The 26,254-nt window shown below is 29.8% G+C and overlaps 2 protein-coding genes across 2 annotated transcripts; both read left to right on the forward strand.

Moving 5' to 3' along the window:
* Positions 1 to 4,205: 4,205 nt before the first annotated feature.
* LOC114168974 (protein kinase and Mad3-BUB1-I domain-containing protein) lies at positions 4,206 to 10,122 on the forward strand. The gene is made up of 14 exons (XM_085668705.1): positions 4,206 to 4,362; positions 4,457 to 4,595; positions 5,587 to 5,744; positions 5,816 to 5,906; positions 6,048 to 6,158; positions 6,250 to 6,337; positions 6,795 to 6,898; positions 6,995 to 7,066; positions 7,142 to 7,231; positions 7,313 to 7,470; positions 7,973 to 8,027; positions 8,869 to 9,007; positions 9,096 to 9,213; positions 9,431 to 10,122. The coding sequence occupies exons 1-14, from the start codon at positions 4,280 to 4,282 to the stop codon at positions 9,618 to 9,620; spliced, it is 1,596 nt and encodes a 531-aa protein (XP_085524831.1). The 5' UTR covers positions 4,206 to 4,279; the 3' UTR covers positions 9,621 to 10,122.
* Positions 10,123 to 18,312: 8,190 nt separating this feature from the next.
* On the forward strand, positions 18,313 to 23,508 carry LOC114170339 (ADP/ATP translocase 3, mitochondrial-like). Its single transcript, XM_085669377.1, has 4 exons — positions 18,313 to 18,711; positions 18,838 to 18,865; positions 19,994 to 20,049; positions 23,206 to 23,508. Exons 1-4 carry the CDS (start codon positions 18,313 to 18,315, stop codon positions 23,506 to 23,508), a joined length of 786 nt encoding a protein of 261 aa, XP_085525503.1.
* The last annotated feature ends 2,746 nt before the right edge of the window (positions 23,509 to 26,254 follow it).

Below are 26,254 nucleotides of genomic sequence, written 5' to 3' on the forward strand. Positions count from 1 at the left end.
TAATTACCATTAAATCTAACTTAAAAAAAAAATTCATTCATATCAATGAAAAAGAGAAGGTAATGCTTTGTTAACGAGAATCTAGCTCTAACATCCTAATTTTATGGCCTAAAAACTAGTAAATAGGATGTTTCATCTTACTAGTGTGTTCAAAACAAATAAATTAAAGTAAGTATAAAATATATTAATACAGTTTTATGATATTATGATAAGACTATAAAATTAGATAAAGAGTTATACTCTTATTATATACCTCTTTCCTCTCTATTTTGAGAATTTGAATAATTATTAGAACGTCAGAATAACTTTTAACTAGATTCTTACATCAATGCATACAAAAATTCACTAATTATTCTCCTTGAATTAATATCAACACTTCTCAATTATCAATCATTTCTTAATTAATCATTCATAAAAGTTACAAAGCTTCTAAAATAAATCAGTCAACAACTACAAGGTCTTGATCTACTCGCCCAACGAACACACTTCTCATTGGACGAAAAGTGCATTTTCAACTAGCAACCAAATTGCTCGTTCAACGAGTGTATCATTGGGACTCTAGGGGAAAACATCCTTCAATAAGTTGACTAGCAAGTGAATGCCCATCCAACGACTCTCAAGTTAATAAGCCTCTGACTTTGGATTCGTCTAGTGAGTAAATACTCGTCCAACGACTCTCAAATTAGTGATCCTCTGACTCATAATTTGTCCAACGAGTAAATGTTTGTTCCACAAGTTTACATAATTATGCAGAACATGATTCTACATAGTCTAAACAGCTCATGGACCTTCACAAATGTCAAAACATACCAATTATAATTTCACAAAAATTATGAACTCAATTTATCACACTTGCAATACTAATCATACAATATTTCATAATTTTATCATATAACCCAAATCATGTAAATGTGAAAATTTAATCCCCAATTTAATAAGTATAACTCATAACACAATTCAATCATGCCAACAAATCACATTACAATAATCTAATTAGTAATTCAAACACGTATATAACTTAAATAATATTATTTAAACTAATAATAATAAGATATAGTAGTTTAAATTAATACTAATACTAATTTAAATATTAATAACAATTATTTTACGTGTCTATTGAAATTTCTAAGTAATTAAAATTGGCTTTATATATTCAAGAGTACACATCTTTATCTACATTATATTATTATTATATATTTTTTTATTATGAATATATATAGGAATTGCATTGTAAATAATAAATATATAAGAATAAACTATAAATAAAAATCAATGATATTTCCTCTAAAAAATAAAGCCACACCTTACTTAATAAACTATAAATTCTAAAATAATCGATACATCACTTCTTCCCAACATCTTAATTCTTAATGTTTTCTTACAAATAAGACAATGAATTTAAATTAATGGGATAGTGTTTTGATGGTGATTTGGAATGAACCAGAGTAAGAAAATGATAGTGAAAGGTGTGTGGGATCACATCAACACGAATTGAGCCACGTGTAGGGATGACAAACTCTATCATGTGGATAATGTCCGAAGTCGTTCACATTTTGACGGATAATTTCTGGATTGACTTGGTATAAATATAGGTATGAAAATTATCCTACTTTTTTAATTGGGTATGAGAATCAAAATGAGGACATATTCGCCATGTTCCCATACCTATCATATATATATATATACTAGCATAAACAGGCGCTATCGCGCCTGTGTGTATGATTTTTTAAATATGTGTGATATTATATTAGTAGGTGATAATATTGTAATATTATTAAGTTGTTATATAAACTAAAATTATGTTTATTAAAAATAAAGTGAAATATATCAGAACAAATGAAAGAATAACCATTGATAAATAAAGAAAAAAGAAGAAGCATAGATAGCCGAATTTATAAAAAACTTGTAAGAGTAACGATCAATTTTTAAAAATTTAATAAATTATTATATTTAAAGGGTAAAATTGGTATTTTGAAATGTGGACACAAAAAGGAGAATTCCCTTTATATATAAAGGGTAAAATTGGTATTTTGAAATATGGACACAAAAAAGGGAATCCCCTTTATATATTGTTATAGACTAGCATAAATAGGCGCTATCGCGCCTCTGTGTATGATTTTCTAAATATGTGTGATATTATATTAGTAGGTGATAATATTGTAATATTATTAAGTTGTTATATAAACTAAAATTATGTTTATTAAAAATAAAGTGAAATATATCAGAACAAATGAAAGAATAACCATTGATAAATAAAGAAGAAAAGAAGAAGCATAGATAGCCGAATTTATAAAAAATTTGTAAGAGTAACGATCAATTTTTAAAAATTTAATAAATTATTATATTTAAAGGGTAAAATTGGTATTTTGAAATGTGGACACAAAAAGGGGAATTCCCTTTATATATTGTTATATATATATATATATATATATATATATATATATATATATAGAGAGAGAGAGAGAGAGAGAGAGAGATATTTTTTATTTCTTATAATTGTTTGGCTTGTCATACAATTCTTTCACATCTCTAAGATATTTTTCATCTCATCGTAAACTTTATGCAATTATATTCAAATTATGTATCTTTTTTATAATTTTATTTATTGTATATTTTTTTTTCACATGATAATGTTTAACACTCTCAATCTAAGTGTTCAACAACATAAACATTTCATTTACTAGATTATATAAAAAAATTATCTTTTTTGGTTCTATTATTATTAATTTTTGTTTCATTTAAATAACTCTTTTGATTTGCTATCGCTAAAACAATTTTTGTATTTCTCAGCCATCATCGACCAAGTTGATCTTTGAAAAGATTTCTTGGATCTCTAAGGTATTTTTATCATCTTATCATATATTTAATTATACATTTATTTTCCTTTGTGTGATTTCATTTAATGATCTCTCAAATTATTTTTAAGACACACTTTTGATATTTTTTTTTAATATTTTGATTTGTTGTTTATTTTTATCATGTAAAATATTATTTTGATATTTTTTATATAATTATTTTTTGTTTTCTAACTCATTATCATACATGTAATTTTATCACTATAATTATATAAATATTTTTATTTACTATAATATAATAATTTAATGCAATTGTCATGAACCTTTTTATTACCATCCAACATATATTGATGTTCAAAATATCTATGTTAAAATTATATTATTATTAGTTTAATCTATGTTTCTTGTGTGATTTTGATCAAATAATGTAATATAATTTTTATTGGTGTATAAAAGAAGAGATTTCATTATAATTTAAAAAATTGAAGTAAACACGCGTTTAAAATACTTTGTAATTTGAATTTGTTTTTCTTGTATATTGTTTTAAAAATATTTTTGAATTTTATCAACTAAGTTTCATTAATGTTTGCAAATTTAATAAATATTTAGTTTCTCATGAAATTTTATTTGGTATTCTAATTTGAGATGTATATAATTATAATATCTTTCTAAATATTTGATATTGAAAAAACAAACTTCCTTCTAATATTAAATATTTGATAATATTATGTTTCATTTACTGTAATTTTGTATTATTTGATAAAAAATAATTAATTGATATTAAAACATATTTGTATTGTATGTCCATTACCAGGTGGGAGTAGAAATGAGACAAAATTTTGATAAATGATGATTAATTTTTGTCTAGGTGGGTATGAGATAATAAAACCCGTTCCATTTCACATTGTTGCCATCCTAACCATGTCATATAAACTTACAACCATGTTCATTGTGTTGTTAATTATTTAAATCATATTAAAAAAATGATAAAATTTGACAAAAAATTTAAACTTCATTGAATGAAAAAAAAAAAACTAAAGTGAACAAAATTCAACAAAAATAGAAAGAGAATTAGTATTTAAGTCTAAAATCTATAAGAAAAAAAAATCAAGAATAATTATTAAGGTTAATTTTTTGGACAATAAATAAACATAGTAGTCTTTAAAAGTTAAATATACGTCTAATTATTCGTCAATGAAATTAAAATAAAAGTAATAAAATTAAAAATTTTGTAGAAATATTATTATTTTTATATAAAAGTAAAATATGTACTTAACTAAATATTTTTCCTAATTCAGAAGTTCTATTTCATTCTTATTCTTTTAACATTGGGTTGGTTGTTTTGAGAGAAAGAAAATTACTGAGACCCCCAAACTTTTTTTTTTTTTTTAATTATAAAAAAGCATGTAAATTCAAAATTGCACAGCTCCCGCCCACTTCTAGTCTCAGTTATCAGATTCTGAGTGAGTTCAAGGTTCAACTCCATGATCACCACCGCGCTCAGCCATTCACCCGGTTTCACAATTGCGGCTAATGCACCGGAGGACCCTCTCGTACCTTTTCTCTGGTTGATCCCTTTCTCTCTGGAACTCTATGCAGACACAAAGTTCCACAATCTCATTAATTTTGTGTGTATTTTTATTTTTATTTTTTGAATTCAGGTCTATCAAGAAAGCCCTAGAAGCTTCGGGCGATTCCACTCCAAATCTCAGTAACTTACTCAGAGATTGCATCAGAAACTTCATGAACAATGACCGGTATCGGAACGACGTCAGATTCCTCAAGATCTGGCTCATCTATGTAATTCCCTCTCTCTCTCTCTCACTCTCTCTCTCTAAGAAAAATAGCTCCTTGATGTTGAACTCATCACACCCCAGGTTATAGTGCACACAATTCAACAAGCACCAGTGATTAACCTAGTTAATTGCAGTGTCTTAGGCTCTATTTAGATAAATTTATGGACAAAAGCTTGCATAAAAGCAGAATATAAGAAGCAAAGCAAGTTACATTTTTTCTCTCAACTTGTGTACTTCATATTTTGTAGAGTTTGGGTTGTATGTGCTTAAAAATAATGATAATGGAAATAAGAAGCAGAAAAAAAAAACTGTTGTGTTTCTGTTTCTGCTTTCTTAAATAGTTTACCTAAAGGTGTAAAAATTTCTAACAAGTTATTATTTCATTAAAAAATTAGGCTTCTCTGAACAATAGTTTAAACAAACCTATTTGAGATGAAAGAACTTCTCTGAAGATTGAAACTCAACAAGATACTCTTTGGATAAATTCTGGAATAAGTACTTTAAAAAAAACAGCATAAAATAAAATGAATTAAGTTTCTTATATAAGATAAAATTAAGCATGAAAAAAATTAAAATAAATTCTGGACGAGTAGTTAAGTAAAACGATTCTTCAAACTATCACAAACCAGTATCAATTTATAGGAAACATTTTTTTTCATTTTATATTCTTATGTTATAACTGTTTGGGGACAACTTTATTTAAATAGAGAATAGGTTGATTTACACACATTTTCTATTTCCTTCTTTTATAAGTTTATTTTAACATGTTCACATATAAGTTTTGTCTGAATGGATCTTAATGCATTAATCTAACTAGTATTGCAATTTGCAACTAACATAGTAACTTGTGGTTGCGCCCATGTAGTAATCGGGGAATTCATTTATATTGTTGGAAGTTTATAATGGTTTAAGAGCTAGGATTTCAGGTGGAATGTTGTTACTTTTGAGGAACTTTTGGAAGGGTTCATCTTGGTTATGTTGGTTTCTTTGTGCAGATGGGAGTCAGTGATGATTTTGTCGTTGTTTTCAAAGAAATGCTGGACAGTAATGTATGTGCCAATAATTCTGCACTTTATGTTTGGTCTGCAAGTTTATTTGAGTTGAAGGGAAGATTGCGTGATGCTCTCTCTATCTACCAGCTTGGGATTGACAGGTTGGTTTTGTTGATATTGCAAGTTGAATAATAATGTAATTTGATTTACTGTTTGGGTCTATGTTCGATAGGAACGCGAAGCCAGTTGAGTGGTTGAGGGAGGCTCATACCTTATTTCTCAATAGAATGTCTGAAATACAGAATGCTGCTTCAAACCTGAAGGTACCGTATTGGAACAATCTCTCACAATTAAAAAACAAAATTGTGCACTATTATTTTTTACGGTTTCTGACACTTATGTCAGTTCAATTTTGAGATTTCTAATTACTAATTCAAGGGTTGTTATATTATGTATGAGTTCAGGTTGATGATATAGAATCCATGAAATTGGAAAATAGTGGCATTAATCCTTGGGACACTTCCACCATGGATAGCATGTTAAAGACGATACATCCTTTACTTATGAAATTTGATGTGAGATGTTTAATCCTTTGATATCTACGCCTTGATTTAACACATGTGACAAAAATTCAGTTCCCTTATGCTTCCTTCAAGACGCTTTCAGGGGTATCGTTCAAGCGCTAAACCTTACTCAGGAAAAGTGGCATTATCTTCGTTGAAGAATTCATCAAGGAATAAAGTTATTGAGATAGGTTGTTCATTGTTTAGTCCTATCGTATTTATTATCTGAAATCTGAGTATAACACAAAATTTTGGTTCTTGGAAAACTTGGAGTCAGGGGACATTTGTTCCTAAAAAGTAAAAGTCACTGTTATTGTCCTGGAAAGATGAAAAAAAAAAACAATTTAGTTCCTAGTAATGTCGAGCAAAACAATCACCAAATTATTGGCGCGAGCGTGTCTGTGTCTATATATATACATATATATATATATATATATGTATATATATATATATATATGTATATATGTATATGTATATATGTATATATACATACATATATATATATATATATTGTGTGTGCGTGGACAAATGTGTAAAAATGGTTTATACTATTTACTTGTTTCTCTATAAGCTGCTTCTTCATATGCGAGCTTCAATTTATGTTACTAACAGATCAATTACTCCTTTGTCCTTATCATGACATTACAGGTGGAATGAAGTACCTTATAAAGGGATGTGCTGGACAGGGTGGTTTTGCCCAAGTATATAAGGCTAATGTCAACAGTGATCCCGACAATGTTGTTGCTCTAAAGGTGATGATGACCTTTCAAATAATTTTTCTCCTAATTGAAAACCATTGTCTCATTTGAATTTAGACGTATTTTGAACTATTAAACCTTAAATGGCAGATACAAAAACCAGCTTTCCCGTGGGAATTTTACATTTATCGTCAGCTTGATCTGCGCATCTTAGACAGAGAGGTGTGTTGTTGTCAACTATACTATTGACCCACTTTTTCTATGAGAATCGGATTATTCTGACTTTTGCTTTATCAGAGGTCAAGTTATGGTTTCGCTCACCGAATTCATCTCTATTCTGACTGTAGTATACTCATCTGTGACTATTTAGCTAATGGGACGCTACAGGTCCGTCATTTATTTCCTGTGATTTTCCTTATTTACTTCAATGTCATTTGGTATTAATCTTCAACTGAAAATACTATGCAGGATGTGGTGAACTCATATCTGGTCTTAGGAAAATCCATGGAAGAAGTGTTATGCATTTATTACACTATTGAAATGTTAGACATGGTTGAAACTTTGCATGGTGTTGGCTTGATTCATGGTGATTTCAAGCCTGATAATCTGCTAATTCGATATGCTAGGTAAATTTAAGCAGCTTATGCACAGTTCATGCTCACGTTACTTCTTTTCACAGTACAATCAGAGTATTATAATAATTCAAAACTTTTTCATTCTTTCCAAATTATCCATTCCTACATTTCCTTCCTTCTTTTGTTTGTTTGTACCTTGCAAGAATGTAACTCCATTCTTAATTTATGATGGTACGATTAATGTATCTAAAGGAGGGGGTTTTTCAAACCATTATTTGCATCTTGTTATTTTATACCCTTGTATCTAAGGATTTTAGGTATCTACCCAAGCATCATCTACCGGAGGAAAATTGAAAGCATCATCAATATAATCATATAAACATGTTTGCCATATTTCATGACAACACTTGGTTGCAATTTTTTGAAAGTTTTTTATTTGATGAGAGCATTGTATGATGTGCAATGCAGGCTCTAGTAACCGCGCGTTGTCTCAAGTTGGTTACATGATTTGCTTTTATGGATGGTTCTAATTACATTTCTAGCTATTTTTCAGGAGTGACCTTACTGAAGATGGGTTCTTGAACCGAAGTGGTCCTTGGTGTGATCAGGTTAGTTTTTATCTGGATGAATACAATAGAAATAACGTGTCTATAAAGGGGAGTTGAATAGAACTTTTAAAAATGCTTTGAAACATTTTTGCAATAGGATGATGATTACAGACTTTGGGGTTTTGATCATAAAATAGTTGGAAAACGTTTCAAGAGGATTTTTGCAAAGCTTGAAAACGATAGCCGACAATTGGTACAAGAGTAATAGTAGACGAAACAAAGAAATACAAGTTTTATACTGGTTCAACTTGAAACTAGGTTATATCTTGTTTTCCTTTACAACATGTAAAAGGTTTCATTAATTAAAGCTTGATTACAAGCTTATCATTGTCACTTCTGGTTTACACCAAATATAAAAAACCACTCCTAACTATTTATTTATCTCTCCTAAGATAAAGAAGAAGTATTTTTAACATTAAACCGCTTTTGTGTTTCCTGTATATTTTATTACTACACTCTTGGCTACAATAACAAAGGCTACAAGGAAAACTCTCTGAAGAGAGGATATAAACTATGAACACTCCTTGTTAGAGGTTACGGAGGCTTTACTATACTATTGCTTGCAAAACACTTAATTTCATATAGAATCACTTAGCATCACTAGTCATTTCTACATTAAAGATTCTATTTAGATGCTTGAGAGAGCTTCTATTTCAATGTCTTTAAAAACACTGGCGGAGCTTGTGTGTGGAACCTTGTCCTTAAGGCAATGCTTTACCAAAGGTTGATAGCCTTTTTATTGATATATTTTTTTTTTCTGTTTAACTCAATTCGCTATGCATAGGACAACGTCTTTTCGCCGGTTTCATTAATCGACAGGTCGTATTGTTCTATATTGTAGGGTCTTTGCCTTGTTGACTGGGGAAGAGGGATTGATCTGCAACTCTTTCCAGATCACACGGTATTTAAGGGTGATTGCAGAACTTCTGGTTTTCGCTGCATTGAGATGCTAGAGAACAAGCCGTGGAAATTTCAGGCAAGTCACGTCATAAATTGCACTACAAATGCAATGGAACTCATTATTTACTGCTTTTGAGTTTCTCTTCTTTATCACCTGCAAACAGGTAGATGCGTATGGCCTTTGCGCTAATGTTCATGTGATGTTGCATGGTTCCTATATGGAAGTCGTCAAAAAAGAACAATCTGATGGGGGCTACGTGTATCTTCCCAAACTACCCTTTAAACGGTATATTCCTTGTGTTATGTTGTATGCAATTGTCAGTTTTGTTTATCACAGCTATTTTTTTATAAGGGGGTCGTTGTATGAAACTTGCATCTTTCTACTTTCCTGGATACCAAAGTGAATTTGGAAAATTTAATGCCACAACAGAAGTGCTTTTCCCTCTTACTTTTATCTTCAACTTCCTTTCTCATTCTGATATTTTTCTTGTTGGAAAAAACAGTTACTGGAACATTGAGCTCTGGAAGAGTTTCTTCACTAAAATGCTAAACCAATACCCCCATGATGATGATAGGAGTTTGCTGCATGACTTGAAGAAGTCCTTCCAAGACTATATGGCCTCCAATCCCCAGCTTATAAAGAAACTAAAGGAGTTACTCTCAAGGCAAAGGGCTTCCATGTGTTCCGCTTAATGTTTCAAGATCATTACATCCACACTTCTGTTTTAACCGTCTACTAATCACCTCTTATATTATTGTTGTGAAGGAAGAAAAGTAAATAAATGCACAATGCAAGCAATCAAAGACAGGTTTAGAAGGTAAACGTCCTTTCGTTTTTTAAGTTTTGTAACACATGCTCATTAACTAAGGTACAGACCATGTTTTAGTTGGTTAAGATCATAGTAATTTCAAATTAAACGAAGACTGGATACACTCTTATCCAGTATAGAGACAAGCTCACCTTTTGTGTATAAGCATGCATTAGCCCCTGTATTTTTTTTTTCTTTTGTTATCTGTAGTTTGATTAAGGTAAAAAATGTGACCCTTTGTAATGGGTTCGAGCATGTGTGCAAATGTATTGTATTGTATGCAGGTAGTGTGACAGTTGTATATGGTATATTGCGTTATGGTTATTGTTTACAACATGCATCATGTTCAAATAAACTAAAAAGTTGTGTGTTCTTTTAAATCTCTATATATGTGATACTTGGTGTTCTTTTATTTGTACGCTATGATGGTTGATGGATCCACTAGGTGCACCAAGTTTATGCAAAAGTGTCTAAATCAAAGCATTCAGTTAATCAATTGATATGAACTGAAAAACGCTCCCAGTGTCAAGAATTTTGACAAGTTTATCCATTCCGTAATCTCTCCATTCTCTTACCAACAAGGAAATATTCTTAGACGATTTGGGTGAAGTGTATGTTGACTATAAGTTGTGAAATGAAGTGACTAATATTTATTTCATCTCTAACTATAAGATATTGCATTCAAATTTTATTGTTTTCTTATAAGAGTTTTTATCTATCTCGTATGAATTATTTTTTTAACCAAACATTTAAAATTATTTTAGATGTTATGAAATGTCTGTCTTTTTTCCTCCTTTGAAGCTTTGGAGAGTTCAGGACTTCGACTTTAAAAATTTACTTGCTATTTTTTTTATATACGTTAGTATTAATTACTTATAAGTAGTTTTGAAAAATATTAGAACTACAGATAAATTTGACATTACTAACTTAGTTACCTTATTGCGAATTAATTATAATTATGCGCTGGAGTTCACATGTCGACTATTTAGTTCCACATAAGGAAGATAACTTTGGTTCTGTAAAATACTTAACAATTTTTACGAGAGACTTTGGATAAGATGAGTGATAAAAACTGATAAAGAAATACATAATAGGGATTGATTAAAGAGATTTTTTTTTTCTCAAGAAAATAGTGTTAATTTCCCTCTATACTCAATTTTTTTTTTCTATTTTTATCTTCACCTCTATTATTTTTATGCGACCAAACAAGTTTTTTGTCTTCTTCTAAGACCTTAGGCTCACAACCTTCCAAAGAGCAACAAAAGTCACTGCGAGAAGCCACAGACCTTATTGATCACCAAGTTTACCTCTAACATTACTAATAATTTATTTTTATCCTATTTATTTATTTTACTTTCTTCTAACCGACTTGATTTTTAGCAAGAATACTCTAACATTATTTTTGGACAGAGATTTCAATAATTTCAAGAAATTGAAATATTTGGTAAAATTATTTGTAATTGAATTATCTTTATTTCTTAAATAATTAATTTGGAATAAGTAATTGAAATATTTTATATTTCAACTTTTTGTTTGGATAAAGTAATTTAATTTCTATTTTATGGCGAACAACTCTATTTTTGAGTCTAATTTAACTTAACTCGACCTTAGCTGGTTCGAATTACATTGATTCAAATCAATTCAACCACAACATAATTTGAATTGATTCAACCTCAGCCTATTCGAATCGATTCGGCCTGAGTTGACTCGACTCAACCTTCAACTAGGGTAGATTAGTTTAAACCTTATGCCTAAGCCAACTCAACTTGATCTTCAGTCCAGGTCGACCTAGTTTGAACTTCGGCCAAAGTCGACTCAACTCAAAACCATCTCGCTCAGACCTTTGGCCCTGACTGCATCGACTTGAACTTTGGCACAGGCCAACTCGACTCGACCTTTGGCTTAAGACGACTCAACTTGACCTACAACACGAGCAACTACTTCAACCTTCGACCCAGATTGACCTAGCTCGACCTTTGGTCTGAGTCGACTCAAGTTAAAGCCATCTGATCTCGACCTTCAGCCAGGATTGAATCGACTGAACCATCGATTCGGGGTAACTCGACTCAACCTTTGGTCCAACTTTGCTCGTCCTTCAATCCGTCCTTTGGATCAGGCGAGCTTGACTTGATCTTGGTTCAAACTAAGTTATCTCGATCTTATGCCCGACGCAACTCAACTTTTTGGATTTGTAAAGTTTTTTGTCTTAAACAATGAGCAATTCCATTACTTGAGAAATTTAAATTTCCTTCCTTTTTTAGTAAATTTCAAATTGTACTGTCTTAGTAAAAAAACGAATGAATTTCAAATTTTACATTCTAAAATATATAACTATAATATTTTTTCGTTTCAGATTTTTGAAATCTAGAAGATCTACGAATTGCAAAGTCCATAACTTAAATTAAAAAACAAAAAACAATTTATCCTACAAACTATTTCGTATACAACTTACCAAATAAGTTATTTACGAAGATTTTCTTAAATAATCTATAACTTATATTTAAAAAAAAAAGATTTTGTAACAACCCATAAATTTAACTAGAAATTCTGCAACAGTTTTATAAATATATATTTATAAAAAGTATATATTTAATAATTATACCTTAATTACTATTTTGAAATATTTTATATAATTTTATTACTGTATTTAAGGCACAGAAATTCTCAAAATAATAAATAATAAAAGAAAAACAGTCTGTGAATTGGAACAGAAGCAGGCAAAATAAATTTCTACAAACAAATGGCTATTAAACAACAATAGCACCAGCAATGGTAGGCGGATCTTAACAAAACTTTAGAATGTCAAAATAAAAAGTTAAATATATTTTTAATCTATGAATTTTGATGCAAAATTAGAATACATTATTAAAACTTTGATATATTTTAGTTTTTAAATTTTAAATTAATTTATTTTATGTATCATTTCATGAATAACTTTTTAATTTTTTAGTTATTCATTTTTTCTTCCTAATCTATTAATAAAAAATGGATTTTTCTGATGTATATAAAAAAATTCTAACGATTCTTACTACTATAACACCTCAATCACGATTTCTTATATTATACATTTAACCTCAAAATAAAAAATTGTATAGATATTAGATGTCAAATAAAATAAAAATAGTAAATGAAATATGACACATATTTTTATAATTAATTGGTGGGTTTCTTCATTTTTATGATTTTGTTTTTCAGAAATGTCCAGATTTTTCAGTAGATATTGAAAGAAGAATGTGTTAGACACCGTAACCAACTCAACTGCTAAAAATGAATTTTAATTTTACATCAAAACTCAAAAATTAAAAATATGAGAAATATATAAAATTTTAAAAAATATCAAATCTATTAAAATTTAAAATATATATGTTACCTAACTAAAAAAATAAAATTGGAAAAGGGAAGGAGGGCCATGGCCCTATGGGGACACTAAGGTCCGCCCCTGCTAGTATAGTTATCATCAAAGGTGTGGTGACGAAGGATTAAAATAAATTTATGCTACGAACAAAACTGAAACAGAGGTGACTTTGGAGTTGCACTTATAATCCGAATAGTTAGATGCGTGAAAACAAAGCCAATTACATAATTAATGGTGCAAGTCTGAAAAGTTCCGCTATGCCATTTAATTGAAATCTTATAACCCCTATACCGATCTTATAACCAAAATTCTAAATCCTCTTCAAATCAAATCCAATCAAATATATAATTAAGGAAAAAATAGAAGTTTATAATTTACTTATATTGTAAATTAAGAATATAGGGAACAAGACTCCAATTTCCATCATTTTTCATCATACCCTCTCAATCTTCTATGTTTTTCCTTTTTCTACTTACTATTTTACAGTCAAGTATTTCCTCAATCAATATTTTCAAATATTTGTCTTATTTCGATAAAAAAAAGAAAAATATTTTTCTTATTTCTATCTCTAAAGCAAGTTTTAATAACATTTTAAATTACTGTAAATTCTAAGCATACTTAATAAAATCAAATATATTTCTTTATTAAAATTTTAATTATATAAAATACATTTACAATATATTTATAACCTAAACTACAAAACATATAGAGGTTATATTAGTTTTAAATATAAGAAAAACCTACATCCCATGTCAAAGGATCAGTAGTTTCCATTAATAGTAGATATTGAAAACTGAGTTTGTCCTACCTAGTCAATTAAATTTGATGGATTAGATTGATGCTTTTACCAACCTATTACTTTTAAAATAAAAAAATAGCTTAAAAATTATTTTTTTAAAATTAAATTATTTAAATAATAAAATATATACAATTAAAATTAAAAAATATTAATATTTGTAAATAAGACCGGATAAAATTTTCTACTCCATTGATCAGTGCGGTTTGCCATTCTGATTAATAAGAGTATATTTATTTTAAGGTTAAATCATTTTATAAGTCCCATTTTTATAGCGAAATCTGGTCCTTCCATTTTTATTTGACTCAATTGAGTTTCTATTTTCGAAAATTCGTTGCAATTGGTTCTTTTCCGTTAGTTGACCAATAACGGTGCTAATTATGTGCCACGTGTCAAGCACGTGGTTTTTTTGACTTTTTTTTAAATTTTTTTTAATTTTTTTTATTTTTTTTTTAATTTTTAATTTTTTTTATAATTTTTTAAAAAAAATTAAAATTGCCACGTGTCAATCTGACATTGTGCCACGTGGCAGTGGCAGTGCCACATCTCAATATTGGATGTGAAAAGTCTTAATGTAGTCCCTGTATTTATTATTTTGTCTCAATTTGGTCCCAATTTTTTTAAAACTGAATCAATTTTATCCCTATTAATTTATATAAATTTACAATGGTATTTTTATTATAATTGATATTTTTAACAAAATTAAGTTTATTTAAATGTATATTTTGCATTGAACTTTATTTAAATATTGTTTCAAATATTTATATATTAATTTATAGACAAATGTTAGAATTGTTATAATTTTTATTTAAAATTTTATATTTGAATTTATAAATTTTTTATTTTTAAAGCAACTCTAACATTTATCTATAAATTATGGATATATAAATATTTAAAATAAAATTTAAATAAATATTAGTGCAAAATATACATTTAAATAAATTTAATTTTGTTAAAAATATCAACTATAATAAAAATACCATTGTAAAATTTATATAAAATTTAAATTTGATACAGGATAATTCAGTTTTAACAAAATTGGTACCAAATTGAGACAAAATAACAAATATAGAACTATATTGAGACTTTTCACATCTAATAGTGACACGTGGCACTGTCACTGCCACATCACACTGTCTCTGCCACGTGGCACAATGTCAGATTGACACGTGGCAATTTTAATTTTTTTTAAAAAATTATAAAAAAAAATAAAAAATTATAAAAAAAATTATAAAAAAATAAAAAAAAAGTCAAAAAAACCACGTGCTGGCACGTGGCACATAATTAGCACTGTTACTGATCAACTAACGGAAAGGAACCAATTGCAACGAATTTTCGAAAATAGGGACTCAATTGAGTCAAATAAAAATGGGGGGACCTACTTAAGATTTCGCTATAAAAATGGGGACCTATGGAATAATTTAACCTTATTTTAAATATTTGAAATGGTTTGATTTACTTATTTTTGTTTTAATTGTTATTATTATTATTATGACTTTGATAACAAAAAATAATAAAATTATCATTATTATAATTATAAAAGTAAATATAAATAATTTTAAAACTTGTAATATAGATATTTTTATTTGTTTATAAATAATTTTTTATTATAAATAAATATTTTAATTTAAAAATATAGTTAAATTAAAAAAAATATGAAGTTCAAAAAAGTGATTAAATTAAAAAAAATATCACTGGAAAAATAAAACCGATAAACAAATTTAGCAAGAAAATAAAATTTTTATCAATATTTTACGTTAGGTTTAAATACCTTTTTCGTAGTGTTTGTTGCGGATGATTCTCATTATGACAGAATGTTTAAAATGATTCTCATTTATAACAAATGTTTAAAATGATCATGATATTTTGTAATTCGTGTTTTATTTGATCATTTTCTGTGACGCCAGTGGTCATTTTCTGTGACGCCAATGCTCCGTTACTGATTTAAACGATGTAACAGAGAATGACCAAATAAAATACTAATTATACAAATCAAGACCATTTTAAATATTAGATACAAATGAGGATCATTTTAAATATTTTTTCAATGAGGAGGGCCATTTGGAACAAACACTATAAAAATGAGAAGTAACATGGTATGTAAGCATTTACGTATTTAGAAGTACCTTTCCATTACTCTTACGAAAATTGGGTACAGTATCCTAATGCGTTCTCTGCACTCTTCCTCTCTTCCCTTCTCTCTTCAGGTACTCTCATCTCTGCACCCTAATGCTATTTCTTCGTTCTTCTCATCGATTCTACTTTCTTTTTCGTATGTGTTTTCTGTTAATACTCGATGTGTTATGCGATCTACCTTGATCGGAAATGTATTGTAATCTACCTTCTTTGGAAATGCTGGAGTTTGTTCTCGAGTAGTCTAAATTTTTTACTGGTTTCGTTTTCAAATTACATTGATGATAGTAATTTTAAAAACATTTTCATATATTTTAAAACATTAAAATAAGTGTCATCAATTCTAAAGACACAACAGAAAATTAGTACAGAAAAAATACAACCGAGAATTCAAATTCGTTTGTTCTCAGGGTTTGGATCAGCAGAGGATAATTACAGAAAAAAGTTGCAGAGGCTAAACAAAAATGAAGGAGAGGAAGCTGCAATAGTAGTGGAGGCTGGATGGGAAATTGTGCACACAAGTGTAGTGGAGCGATAAATATGGATGTGAAAGATTCAATTTTCGATTCGGAAAATACCTTCCACATGTTGCCACGTTTCAAGGGTCTCCATGCATGCATCCACTAACAACAATATTCTCTCCTCGTTTTTTTTTCATCCCCTCCACTCACGAAAGAGAATCTTCACTATCTTTTTTGTTTCTTCACTACAGGAGATCATCACCAACAACGATTACGTAAAATGAAAGCAAAAATCATACCTCTATTAAATCAGTGAAGAACCTTATGCGTATGTTACAAAACTTATAAAGCTTCAATGGTGACCAAAGCTTAACAAAGATTCAACGAAGAGCCTGATAACAAAGGAGAAGGAGAAGATGAACAAAGATCCAGGGGGTGGAGGTGTAGAAGGAAGAAGACGAAGTGAAGAAAGTGATATTAAATTATAAACTCAAAAAAATTAAATGGAATTTTCGTAAATTAGGGGTGCAGGAAGAAAAAAAATTGAATGTAGAAAGTACCAACCATTCTTTAAAAGGAAAATGATTTTTTGACTATTAAATTTTGGGCTTAAATACCTTTTTCGTCCTCATTTTCGTAATGTTTGTTGCGGATGATCCTCATTTCTACTAAATGTTTAAAATGGTCTCCATTTTCGTAGTATTTGTTGCGGATGATCCTCATTTTTACCAAATGTTTAAAATGGTCATCATTTTTGCAATTCGTGTTTAATTTAGTCCTTTTCTGTGACGCCGTTTAAATTAGTAACAAAACACTGTACATGTGACACTGTTTGTATTACATTGTATTGGGGTATATTACATGTACTGTATAGGTGGATTAGTAACGTTAACTCTTCAATTTGGGGCAAAAATTTTCCAATTAGGTCGCACTGCAATTAAGGATTGACGAGTACAGGCGATTTCTTCATCTCCGAGTTTCTTCAGCTCCGATTTGCAAGGAAGCAGCAATTGGACGTGACAATTTATTCGTTTGATTTCAATTTTCAAGTTAATCATCATCGACGAGGTAAGTGCTTTGCTCGTGGATTTAGGGTTTTCGGGGTTGTGATAACTTTTGCGTATTTGAATCAGTTGTAGGAAGAAGAAGATGCAACAACACAATTTGGGAATGGAGGAAGAAGATTGTAGCAACTGACCAACTATCCAACAATTCATTTTCAAAATCCTAGCTCACCTATTTATCCCTAAATATCTAATTACTACACATGTATAATACACGTAATACACTCCCAGTACAATATAATACAAATAGTGTCACTTGTACAGTGCTCCGTTACTGATTTAAACGGCGTCACATAAAATGAGGACAATTTTAAACATTTGGTAAAAATGAGGACCATCCGCAACAAACACTACGAAAATAAGGATGAAAAATGTATTTAAGTCTAAATTTTGAGAACTTCCTCTTATAACTTTAGGTGTTATTTTTTTATTGGTTTTTCATTTTTCTATTTCCTCATTCTCAATATTCCAAAAACCACTTAAATAATAATATCTCATGTTACAAGAGAAGGTTGTCAAAATTTAATAGTCAAAATATCATTCTTCTTTTTAAAATCTAATGTGTGCAGGTAGCCCGTATCTCTGTGTGTTTAGCGGGATGGGTTTAAAAAGCTTAAAATAGATAAAATCTTGGCGGCTATGACTTCTATTCTAAAAAAATATTCAAGTGACGTATTATTAGAGGTTCAAAAGAATCTGTTTTAAAAAAAAAAGTCATTTTCTTAAGATGTGGCATTTTAGTAAGAAAATTTGGTGATGTTGAATCTATGGGTTATATATTGTTATGGGTGAATGTTCATAGGTTGCTATCGATAGACTGCAATCCATCAGTTGTTGAAAAGCTAGCTGGACAGTCTTACCTTGTCTCGAGTCTCAGCCCCAACTTTCAGTCCATGAATTATTCTGCAATTACTGTGAATGCTCCAACTTTCATGGTGAATTTTCTGATGAGCGGAGTATATTCTGCTGTATCAAAGACAGCTATTGCTCCGATTGAAAGAGTCAAATTGCTTAATCAAAATCAGAATGAAATGATCAAAACTGGTCGGTTATCTCAACCATACAGGGGAATTGGTAATTGTTTTGCTCGAACCATCAAGAATGAGGGTGTCATTACTCTTTGGAGAGGCAATAGTGTCAATGCTATCAGATACTTCCGTGCTCAGGTCAAAATCTAACTTATCAAGATTTTAACTAGTTCTATAGATGTATTTTATTTGTTAGTTTTTTTTGTTAGTAGTTGGAATTATAATCTACTGTGCTTATTACTATGGAATTTATGATCCTTGCAGATAGGCTGCTTTGGTTGGTGGGTCGCAGGTATGTACAAAAATTCAATCTCGTCTTATTTTTAATTTGTTCATTTCACTTTGAATTTTTTTGGCATTGTTATTTTTTATTATAAAATAATTTGTTTGAATCGTTAAATGTATCAGCTTTATTAGACGTAGTTGTTGAACAGTAGTTCCATCTTCTTTAGCATTAATACTAGAGGGATTTGTGAAAGCTTGTGCCACTAACACAGAATCACTTGCAATCCACAAAGAAGGCCACAACCAATGCAATGGCTAACATGGTACCCACAATTTCAGCTTTTAAAGCAATACAATACCAAGATAAGAGATGAATCCCCTTATAGCTTATATATTTAGTATAACCAAATCTTAAACCGTTTGGGATTTATCTGTACAAGAGAAGACACTTTGATACTTAAGTCAAGTCGATAGACGTCCTAACGTAAGATATTAAATTGTTGGAACATGAATTTGCTCCTAATTCCTAAGTAGGGGAAGGAAAAAAATTATATATTGAATAAAAATACATTTCACTTGTTATTCTATTATGCATCTTCCGACTATAAAATCTCTTTATGTAAGTTTTTAAATACTAAAGAAACAATGGTTTATAATTAATTATAACTATGAACCTTAAAAAATGTAAGGACATAGAAAAAGGTCGGATCAATCCGAATATTTTTTAAATCTTCTAATATCCTATGTAGTCAAACTGCTTATGTTACAAATGTTGTTGCAATATATTTTGCTTATGTTATTGATAGAGACACCACTTATTGTTTTTTAAAAGACCATGATATAACTCCATTTCCCATTTCCCAAATAGAATACATATCTCGAGGTACTCTTACAACTTTCAATATCACTTGCTCAATCACTATCAATATAACCTACTAAATGGTAGGCATTTGAGTAAGTATAAAAGATTCCATGATCTTGAGTTCCACTGAGATAACAAAGAATTCTTTTAGCTGCTTGTAAGTGTGATTGATATGGTTTCTCCATGAAATGACTTATTAGTCCAACCATATAAATAATGTCAAGCCTAGTGGATTTCAAATAGCGAAGACTACCCACTATACTCTTCTCTTGAAGTAAGTTGGATCCAAAAATTCTCCACTACCAACTTTATTCATCTTCCTGCTTTTTGCAGCTAGAGTTCGAATCAGGAAAGTTGCATCCATCTTGAATTTTTTGAAGATACTAGTGGTATATTTTCTTTACGAAACAAAAATACCATAATTACTTTGTTGTACTTCAATGCCAAGAAAGTATGACATGAGTCCCATGTTTGTGTCATGGCCTTCTTATTTCTAGTCCATGCTTCTTAAGGCGTCCTTCCTTGGATTCTTTTTGTCAAACACCTATTCAGTATATAGATAGCACATGCAACAACTTCTGCCGAATAAGGTTTTGGCATATGCTTTGCTTTTAACATACTTCTAGCCATCTCAAAAATTGTTTTATTATTTCTTTCAATTATACCATTCTGTTAAGGTGTATAGCCTGCGGTCAATTGATGACAAATTCTTTCTTTCTTGCAATAATCATTAAACTCGTTCGATGTTAATTCTCCTCCTATGTGTAATCTTAAAGTTTTCAGACATAATTCATTTTGTTTTTCAACAAGCGCCTTAAACTCTTTAAATTTTTTAAATGCTTCAGGCTTTTCTTTCAAGAAATATACCTATATTGTTCTGATATAATCATCAACAAAAAGTAAAAAATATCGTTTGTTTCCAACCGAATCCACCTCAACCGGTCCACATATATTTGTGTGAATCAATTCTAAGGGTTTCTTTGCTCGCACAAAATTTCTAATGACAAACGAGTCGATGATGCTTTCCAAGAATGCAACCTTCACATGATCATCAGGAGCATTAATGAGTGGAAGGTCAATCACCATTTGCTTATGTACCAATAACTTCAAACCTCTAAAGTTCAAATGACCAAAGCGGAGATGCCACAACCAATTGTTGTTCTTTACCGTTGCTTGAAAATTCATCAAAGATCTTGTTTGAAGCGACAAAGGAAACATGTGATTTACCCGTGCAATGTTTTTATTGTCTTTGTTCATAATTTTACAGACTCTGTTATCTATATGATTTTAGTACCTTTTTTCTAAAAGTTGTCCCATGCTCAGTAAATTCCAGAATAATCCAGACACATAATATACATCTGCAATAGTAACTTCAGTTCCATTTTTAGATTAGATACTAATATTACCTTTACCAGTCACGAGAATTTTGAATTTGTTTCTAAATTTCACTTCTCCCTTAACTGATTCATTAGAGAAATAGAAAACTCCATTTTTCCTATCATATGGTTGCTACATCCTGTATCAAGATACCAAATATCATTGTTTTCAACCTCTTGACATTGTGTACAAGCAAGTACCATATTTTGTTCAATTTCAACTACATTTGCATGTTCTCCATGTTCTCTTTGTAATTTGGTTCAACATTCTAATGCATAATGGCCTAACTGTTTGCATTTATAACAATCCACTTTGGATTTGTCATGTTTGAAATTTGATCTTCCACCTGAATAACTACTATCACCAATGTTGTCCCTATATGAGGCAAACGTACATCTTCCTCGATTACGACCATGTCCACGACCTTTACCACCTTGGTATCCACCACGATTGGTGAAATTCACCCTACTTTACAAAGCTTGCTCAAAGTTAGGATTATTAGTTTGCTACTTCCTTCTTTGTTCATGTGAAGACAACGAACCTAATAACCTTTCCAATGATAATGTAGATAGATCATGCCCTTCTTCAATAGTTGTTAGAATATGATCGAATTTATGACTCAATGATCTTGTAATTTTTTCTACAACACGTTAGTCAATAATAATAATCTGTCTGTAACTCCATAATTTATTAACAACGGATTGAACACGGTCAAAATAGGAAGAAGTTGTTTCTTCTTTGACCATGCGTAAATTCTCAAAAGTGTCTATCATCACCTTTGTATTCTGCAAAAATATCCCACACTACATGTGATATTTCTACTAATGATATCTTTTGAGATATTGTCTTTTGTTCAACTACAAGGAAAATAGATTACAATGCTTTCTGATCCTTTCATGTGTTTCTTTCGATGTAACCTTCTCCTCTTTACCAAGGGACTCAAATGGTGTTGAGTTTGTAACATCTGCAAATTCATTTTCCACCAAATCCCACAAATCTTGAGAGGAGAAGTATACCTTAAATTAGGTTGTCTAAGTATCATAATTTTCTCTAGTCAATTTTGGAAGTGGAACTTGGATGTTTTTGCCATGATTTAACCACAAATATTTGATTTGGCTACGATACTAGATGTAGGAACAAGAATTTGCTAAATCTTAAATTAACTCAAAATACTTAAAGGAAGAGAAGGGAATGAACTTGATATATTGAATAGAAATAAGCTTTTACTTGTTATTCTATTATGTACCTTCTGACTATAAAAACCTCTATATATAAGTTTATAAATACTAAAGAAATAATGGTTTATAATCAATTATAAATATGACTATTAAAAAAAAATGTAAGGACGTAGAAAATCTTCTAATTATAGTTTCCTATATTTAAGTTTGTTACTTTCAAGATAAATGCAGTAATCGATGTGCTGTAACTACCTTACCTAGACCCATATTTAACTACTTGTAATGGGCTTTTAATTATCATCGACTTGATTACGATCCAATAGTGTCTTAATACAATTATATAATCGATTTGCATTAAGCTACTTTTAAATTGTTAATTATGCTAGTTGTTGACCGATTGGTCATCTTCAATGTCAACAATCAATATATGACCGATCGATCTGTAAATTGGTCAACTAATTTTAGATGTTTGACTTACAAGTCTCTACTATAATGCATGTACCAAATGACATGTGTGAAAGTAGCTATGTGAATATCGTTAATTTAAGTGCTACCACTCATGTCAACAACATGTAAGAAGATAATATTTGAATGCTACTGCCCATGTTTAGAATAGTTTTGATTTGTTGACAAATTAGCCTTTAGTCAACTTCACTTAATAATATGATCTGAATAAAATGGCCGTAGGAAGGCCCAAAACTGTCCTTAAATTTAAATGGTTAGAAAACTATATTAGATGGGCTTGGATATTTATTTTATAAATTACATTTTTTTCTTTTTTGTTGAAGTAATGCTAGGTTTGGCCTTCCAAACCCATTTTACCATAATGTCTATGTACAATTTATATATCTTAAATACCTATTTTCAACATATATTATTCACTATGAACCTAACTATAAATCTTGGAATTTGTACTCCTGAAGTTGTGCTCCTTTTTCATGGTGATTTATTTTTATGTTTACTTACCTCTTGTATTGTTGTTGTTAACAGGATCGTTGGTTTGCTTGTTTCCTTGTGATAGGGGGATTCACAATTAGTAGTTTGGCTTCCTATCCCATTGACACTGTGCGTAGAAGGATGATGATGACTTCTGGAGAGGCTGTGAAGTATAAGAGCTCTTTGCATGCATTCCAAACAATCGTCGCAAAAGAAGGTACCAAGTCACTCTTTAAAGGTTTTGATGCACACATATTGCGTGGTGCTGCAGGTGTTGTTGTGGTTGCTTCTTTTGATAAGTTGCAACTTGCTTTGTTCGGAAAGGAATATGGGTATCGTGGCGAATTTCCTCTTTAGGTTTCTATGTTTGGCTTTTATCCTTAATTGTACGTGAGTAGTTTGTAGCTCTACTTAGGTAAATAAAATTTGAGGAAGCCCACTTAAGGAGATAAAACCAAAAGGAGGTATTGTACAAGAAAAAAAAATCATATTTGATTTGATCGAAGGAGTTTTGATGTCTGATAAAATAGGTCACAAAGTACATTTTTTTTAATTTCATTTTAAAATTATTGTAACGGTGTAAGTTTTTTTTAAAAAAGAAATTGTATATGGGCAAGTCGTGTCAAGTTGACACTACTTTATAATGAAATTGAAGCAACTTTACTGTAGATGAACTGAAGATGTGTCAAGGTTTGACAACTTATGTGAAAAATGATCTAAAAGTAAAGTTATTAAAACATGGCATGACTTCAATTTATTTCATTCAGAATTGAAGTCGTTACAACATGACACGACTTCCGTTCATTCTATTCAGAATTGAAGTCGTAGTTACAACATGACACAACTTCAGTTCATTTCATTCCAAAACTGAAGTTGTCTCAAGTTGTGACGACTTCACTTTTATATAGTCTTTTATTGAAGTCATTAATACTTGGTACGACTTTAGTTCATTTGTGCTTCAACTTGGCATGACTTATTCGTTATGAAGTCATGCGAAGTTGACACAACTAGTTGATACACGATTAGGGGTGGCACAACGAGTCAGCCTCACCCATTTTTGGCTAGTTGAAAATGGGCCAGGAAGGGCCAACCCGTTTTTGGCCTGTTGAAAATAGGTAGGACAGGCCAACCCATTAAGAGAAAAAGGGCTAGAAACTTCAGCCCATCTGGCCTGTCATTTAAAAAAAATCTTCTTTTACACAAACACATCCTGGTCACGTGATCAAACATATATAAGTGATAATAAATCCATGTAACAACTCCTTAAATAACAAATAATAAATCCACAAGTTTCCTATGCATGCCTTAATATATGAAAGCTAGAAAATACCAAATTTCAACCTCCATCAAATTCAAAGCTATTGAAAGTCTATTATATTACACCAATTAAACAAAAATACCAAATGAAAAGGCAATTTAATAAACGAGGATGCTTTACAATGAAAAGACAATTCAATAAATCAGAAACAAAATACCAAATGTCATTCTGTATCGCCCTCAAGATCATTAGAGGCAACATTGGAACAAGTCTCCTCTACTTTTCTATCTTTGTCATTGTCTTCATCATCTTTAAACAAAATAAAATGAAGAAAAAATTATGATATAAAAAATTGTGTATGAGAATAAAAAGGAATTGAAGACATTTGTAGTTGTCAACACTCAATTTCGTCAAGGTGAATGCATTTGTTTTGTTAAAAATAAATAAATAAAAAATAAATTAAAAAACTAAGAACTAAGAACTAAGAATAAAATAAAAAATGTGTTCTTGATTGAGGGTAGGTTTTTTTACTTTAATTCTACCATGAAAAAAAAAGAAAAAAAAAGAAGAAGAAGGGAGAATCTAATTTGTCTTTAATTATCACACCCTTCTCATGAGCCCAAGTGTTTTGTACATATTTTCACCCCTACAGTTTGCTATTTACAGTCCATGACGTGTTAGAAAATGACATTTTATAATCTCTATTTTGTAGAGAATGGTATAATATTAGAAACAATATTCTTCATAATATTTAGAATAAATATCTTGAATTTATGCTTATGTGATGTGTCTAATTGATTTTTCAGTCAAAGAAGATATTATTAGTAGCAAATATTTCCGATAATAATGCTTCTTAGAGAATGATACGATTTTAATAATTGGAAGAAAATATTCCTGGTAATAATTAGAATCAATTATATGAATAATATGTTATGATTTGATCAGGATCTTCATGTACTAGAAAATATTTAATTATAGTAATTACAAGCAATATTTTGTTAATAATTAATACCCTGGATATTATGCAACGATTTAATTTCTCTAATATGTTTCATCGAGACCAATTCCTTCCTCATATATTTTATTATAATTAAAGACTAGGATTTCAGTGGTATTCCAATGTGTCTATATAAGTACAAAACCTCTCTAATGCAAGACACAAAAAAATTTGATACTTCTCTTCTTTTATGAGAGCACACACGCAAGGGAGATCACCTTGCTATCCTCTTAGTCGGGATTTTCTCAGTTTGTTGCCTTGAAAGGTAAGTTATTTTTTTTTTCTCCTAATGTTATTCATGTATTGATGAGCATAATAAAATTAATGGGTTGTGAATCCTGACCTTACTCTGTCACAATATCAAGTGTACTGATTGACTTAATATATTGCTAAACGTGTTTGGGATCTAATGTTATGTAATTCTGGGGCTGAATTCATGATTGATATGTGTCTGACAACATTATAAACTCTTTCGTAAGCTTTTAATTCTCCTCTTTTTAAAAAAATTGTAAATTATACTTTTTTTTATATATGATTTTTGGATATCATGTCAAGTCTTGGATTTGCTTGATAACTTAAATTTTTTATTATGTTGAATCTCAGATTTCCTTGATAATTAAAAATATTAAAATTCTAAATTTTAACTCATTATCCAAATAATTGTTTTTTTTACAAAGAACTATATTATCCCTGATTTTCCAAATAAAAATACGTAGGAGCGAGGTACAACCTTTGTGGTGACCAAAAAAATAAAAAAAAATTGTTTTTTATCTTTATTAGTTTGTATATATGTATTTATTTTGTTTGAGTTTTTAGGAACAATAAATATTTTAAAAACATCTACTTTT

This window comes from Vigna unguiculata, chromosome 11, assembly GCF_037176805.1.
Source record: "Vigna unguiculata cultivar grain cowpea cultivar isolate G323 ecotype 2 chromosome 11, ASM3717680v1, whole genome shotgun sequence".
Classification (NCBI taxonomy): Eukaryota; Viridiplantae; Streptophyta; class Magnoliopsida; order Fabales; family Fabaceae; genus Vigna; species Vigna unguiculata.

What these genes read in the sequence shown, in the direction of transcription:
- LOC114168974 (XM_085668705.1), top strand. Translation starts at nt 4,280, where the DNA reads ATGATCACCACCGCGCTCAGCCATTCACCCGGTTTCACAATTGCGGCT. An exon ending in TACCAGCTTGGGATTGACAG is followed by an intron (nt 5,745 to 5,815) that starts GTTGGTTTTGTT and finishes TATGTTCGATAG; the next exon opens with GAACGCGAAGCCAGTTGAGT. An exon ending in TGCGCATCTTAGACAGAGAG is followed by an intron (nt 7,067 to 7,141) that starts GTGTGTTGTTGT and finishes TTGCTTTATCAG; the next exon opens with AGGTCAAGTTATGGTTTCGC.
- LOC114170339 (XM_085669377.1), top strand. Translation starts at nt 18,313, where the DNA reads ATGGGTTATATATTGTTATGGGTGAATGTTCATAGGTTGCTATCGATA. An exon ending in TCAGATACTTCCGTGCTCAG is followed by an intron (nt 18,712 to 18,837) that starts GTCAAAATCTAA and finishes TGATCCTTGCAG; the next exon opens with ATAGGCTGCTTTGGTTGGTG. An exon ending in CTTTGGTTGGTGGGTCGCAG is followed by an intron (nt 18,866 to 19,993) that starts GTATGTACAAAA and finishes TGCTTTTTGCAG; the next exon opens with CTAGAGTTCGAATCAGGAAA.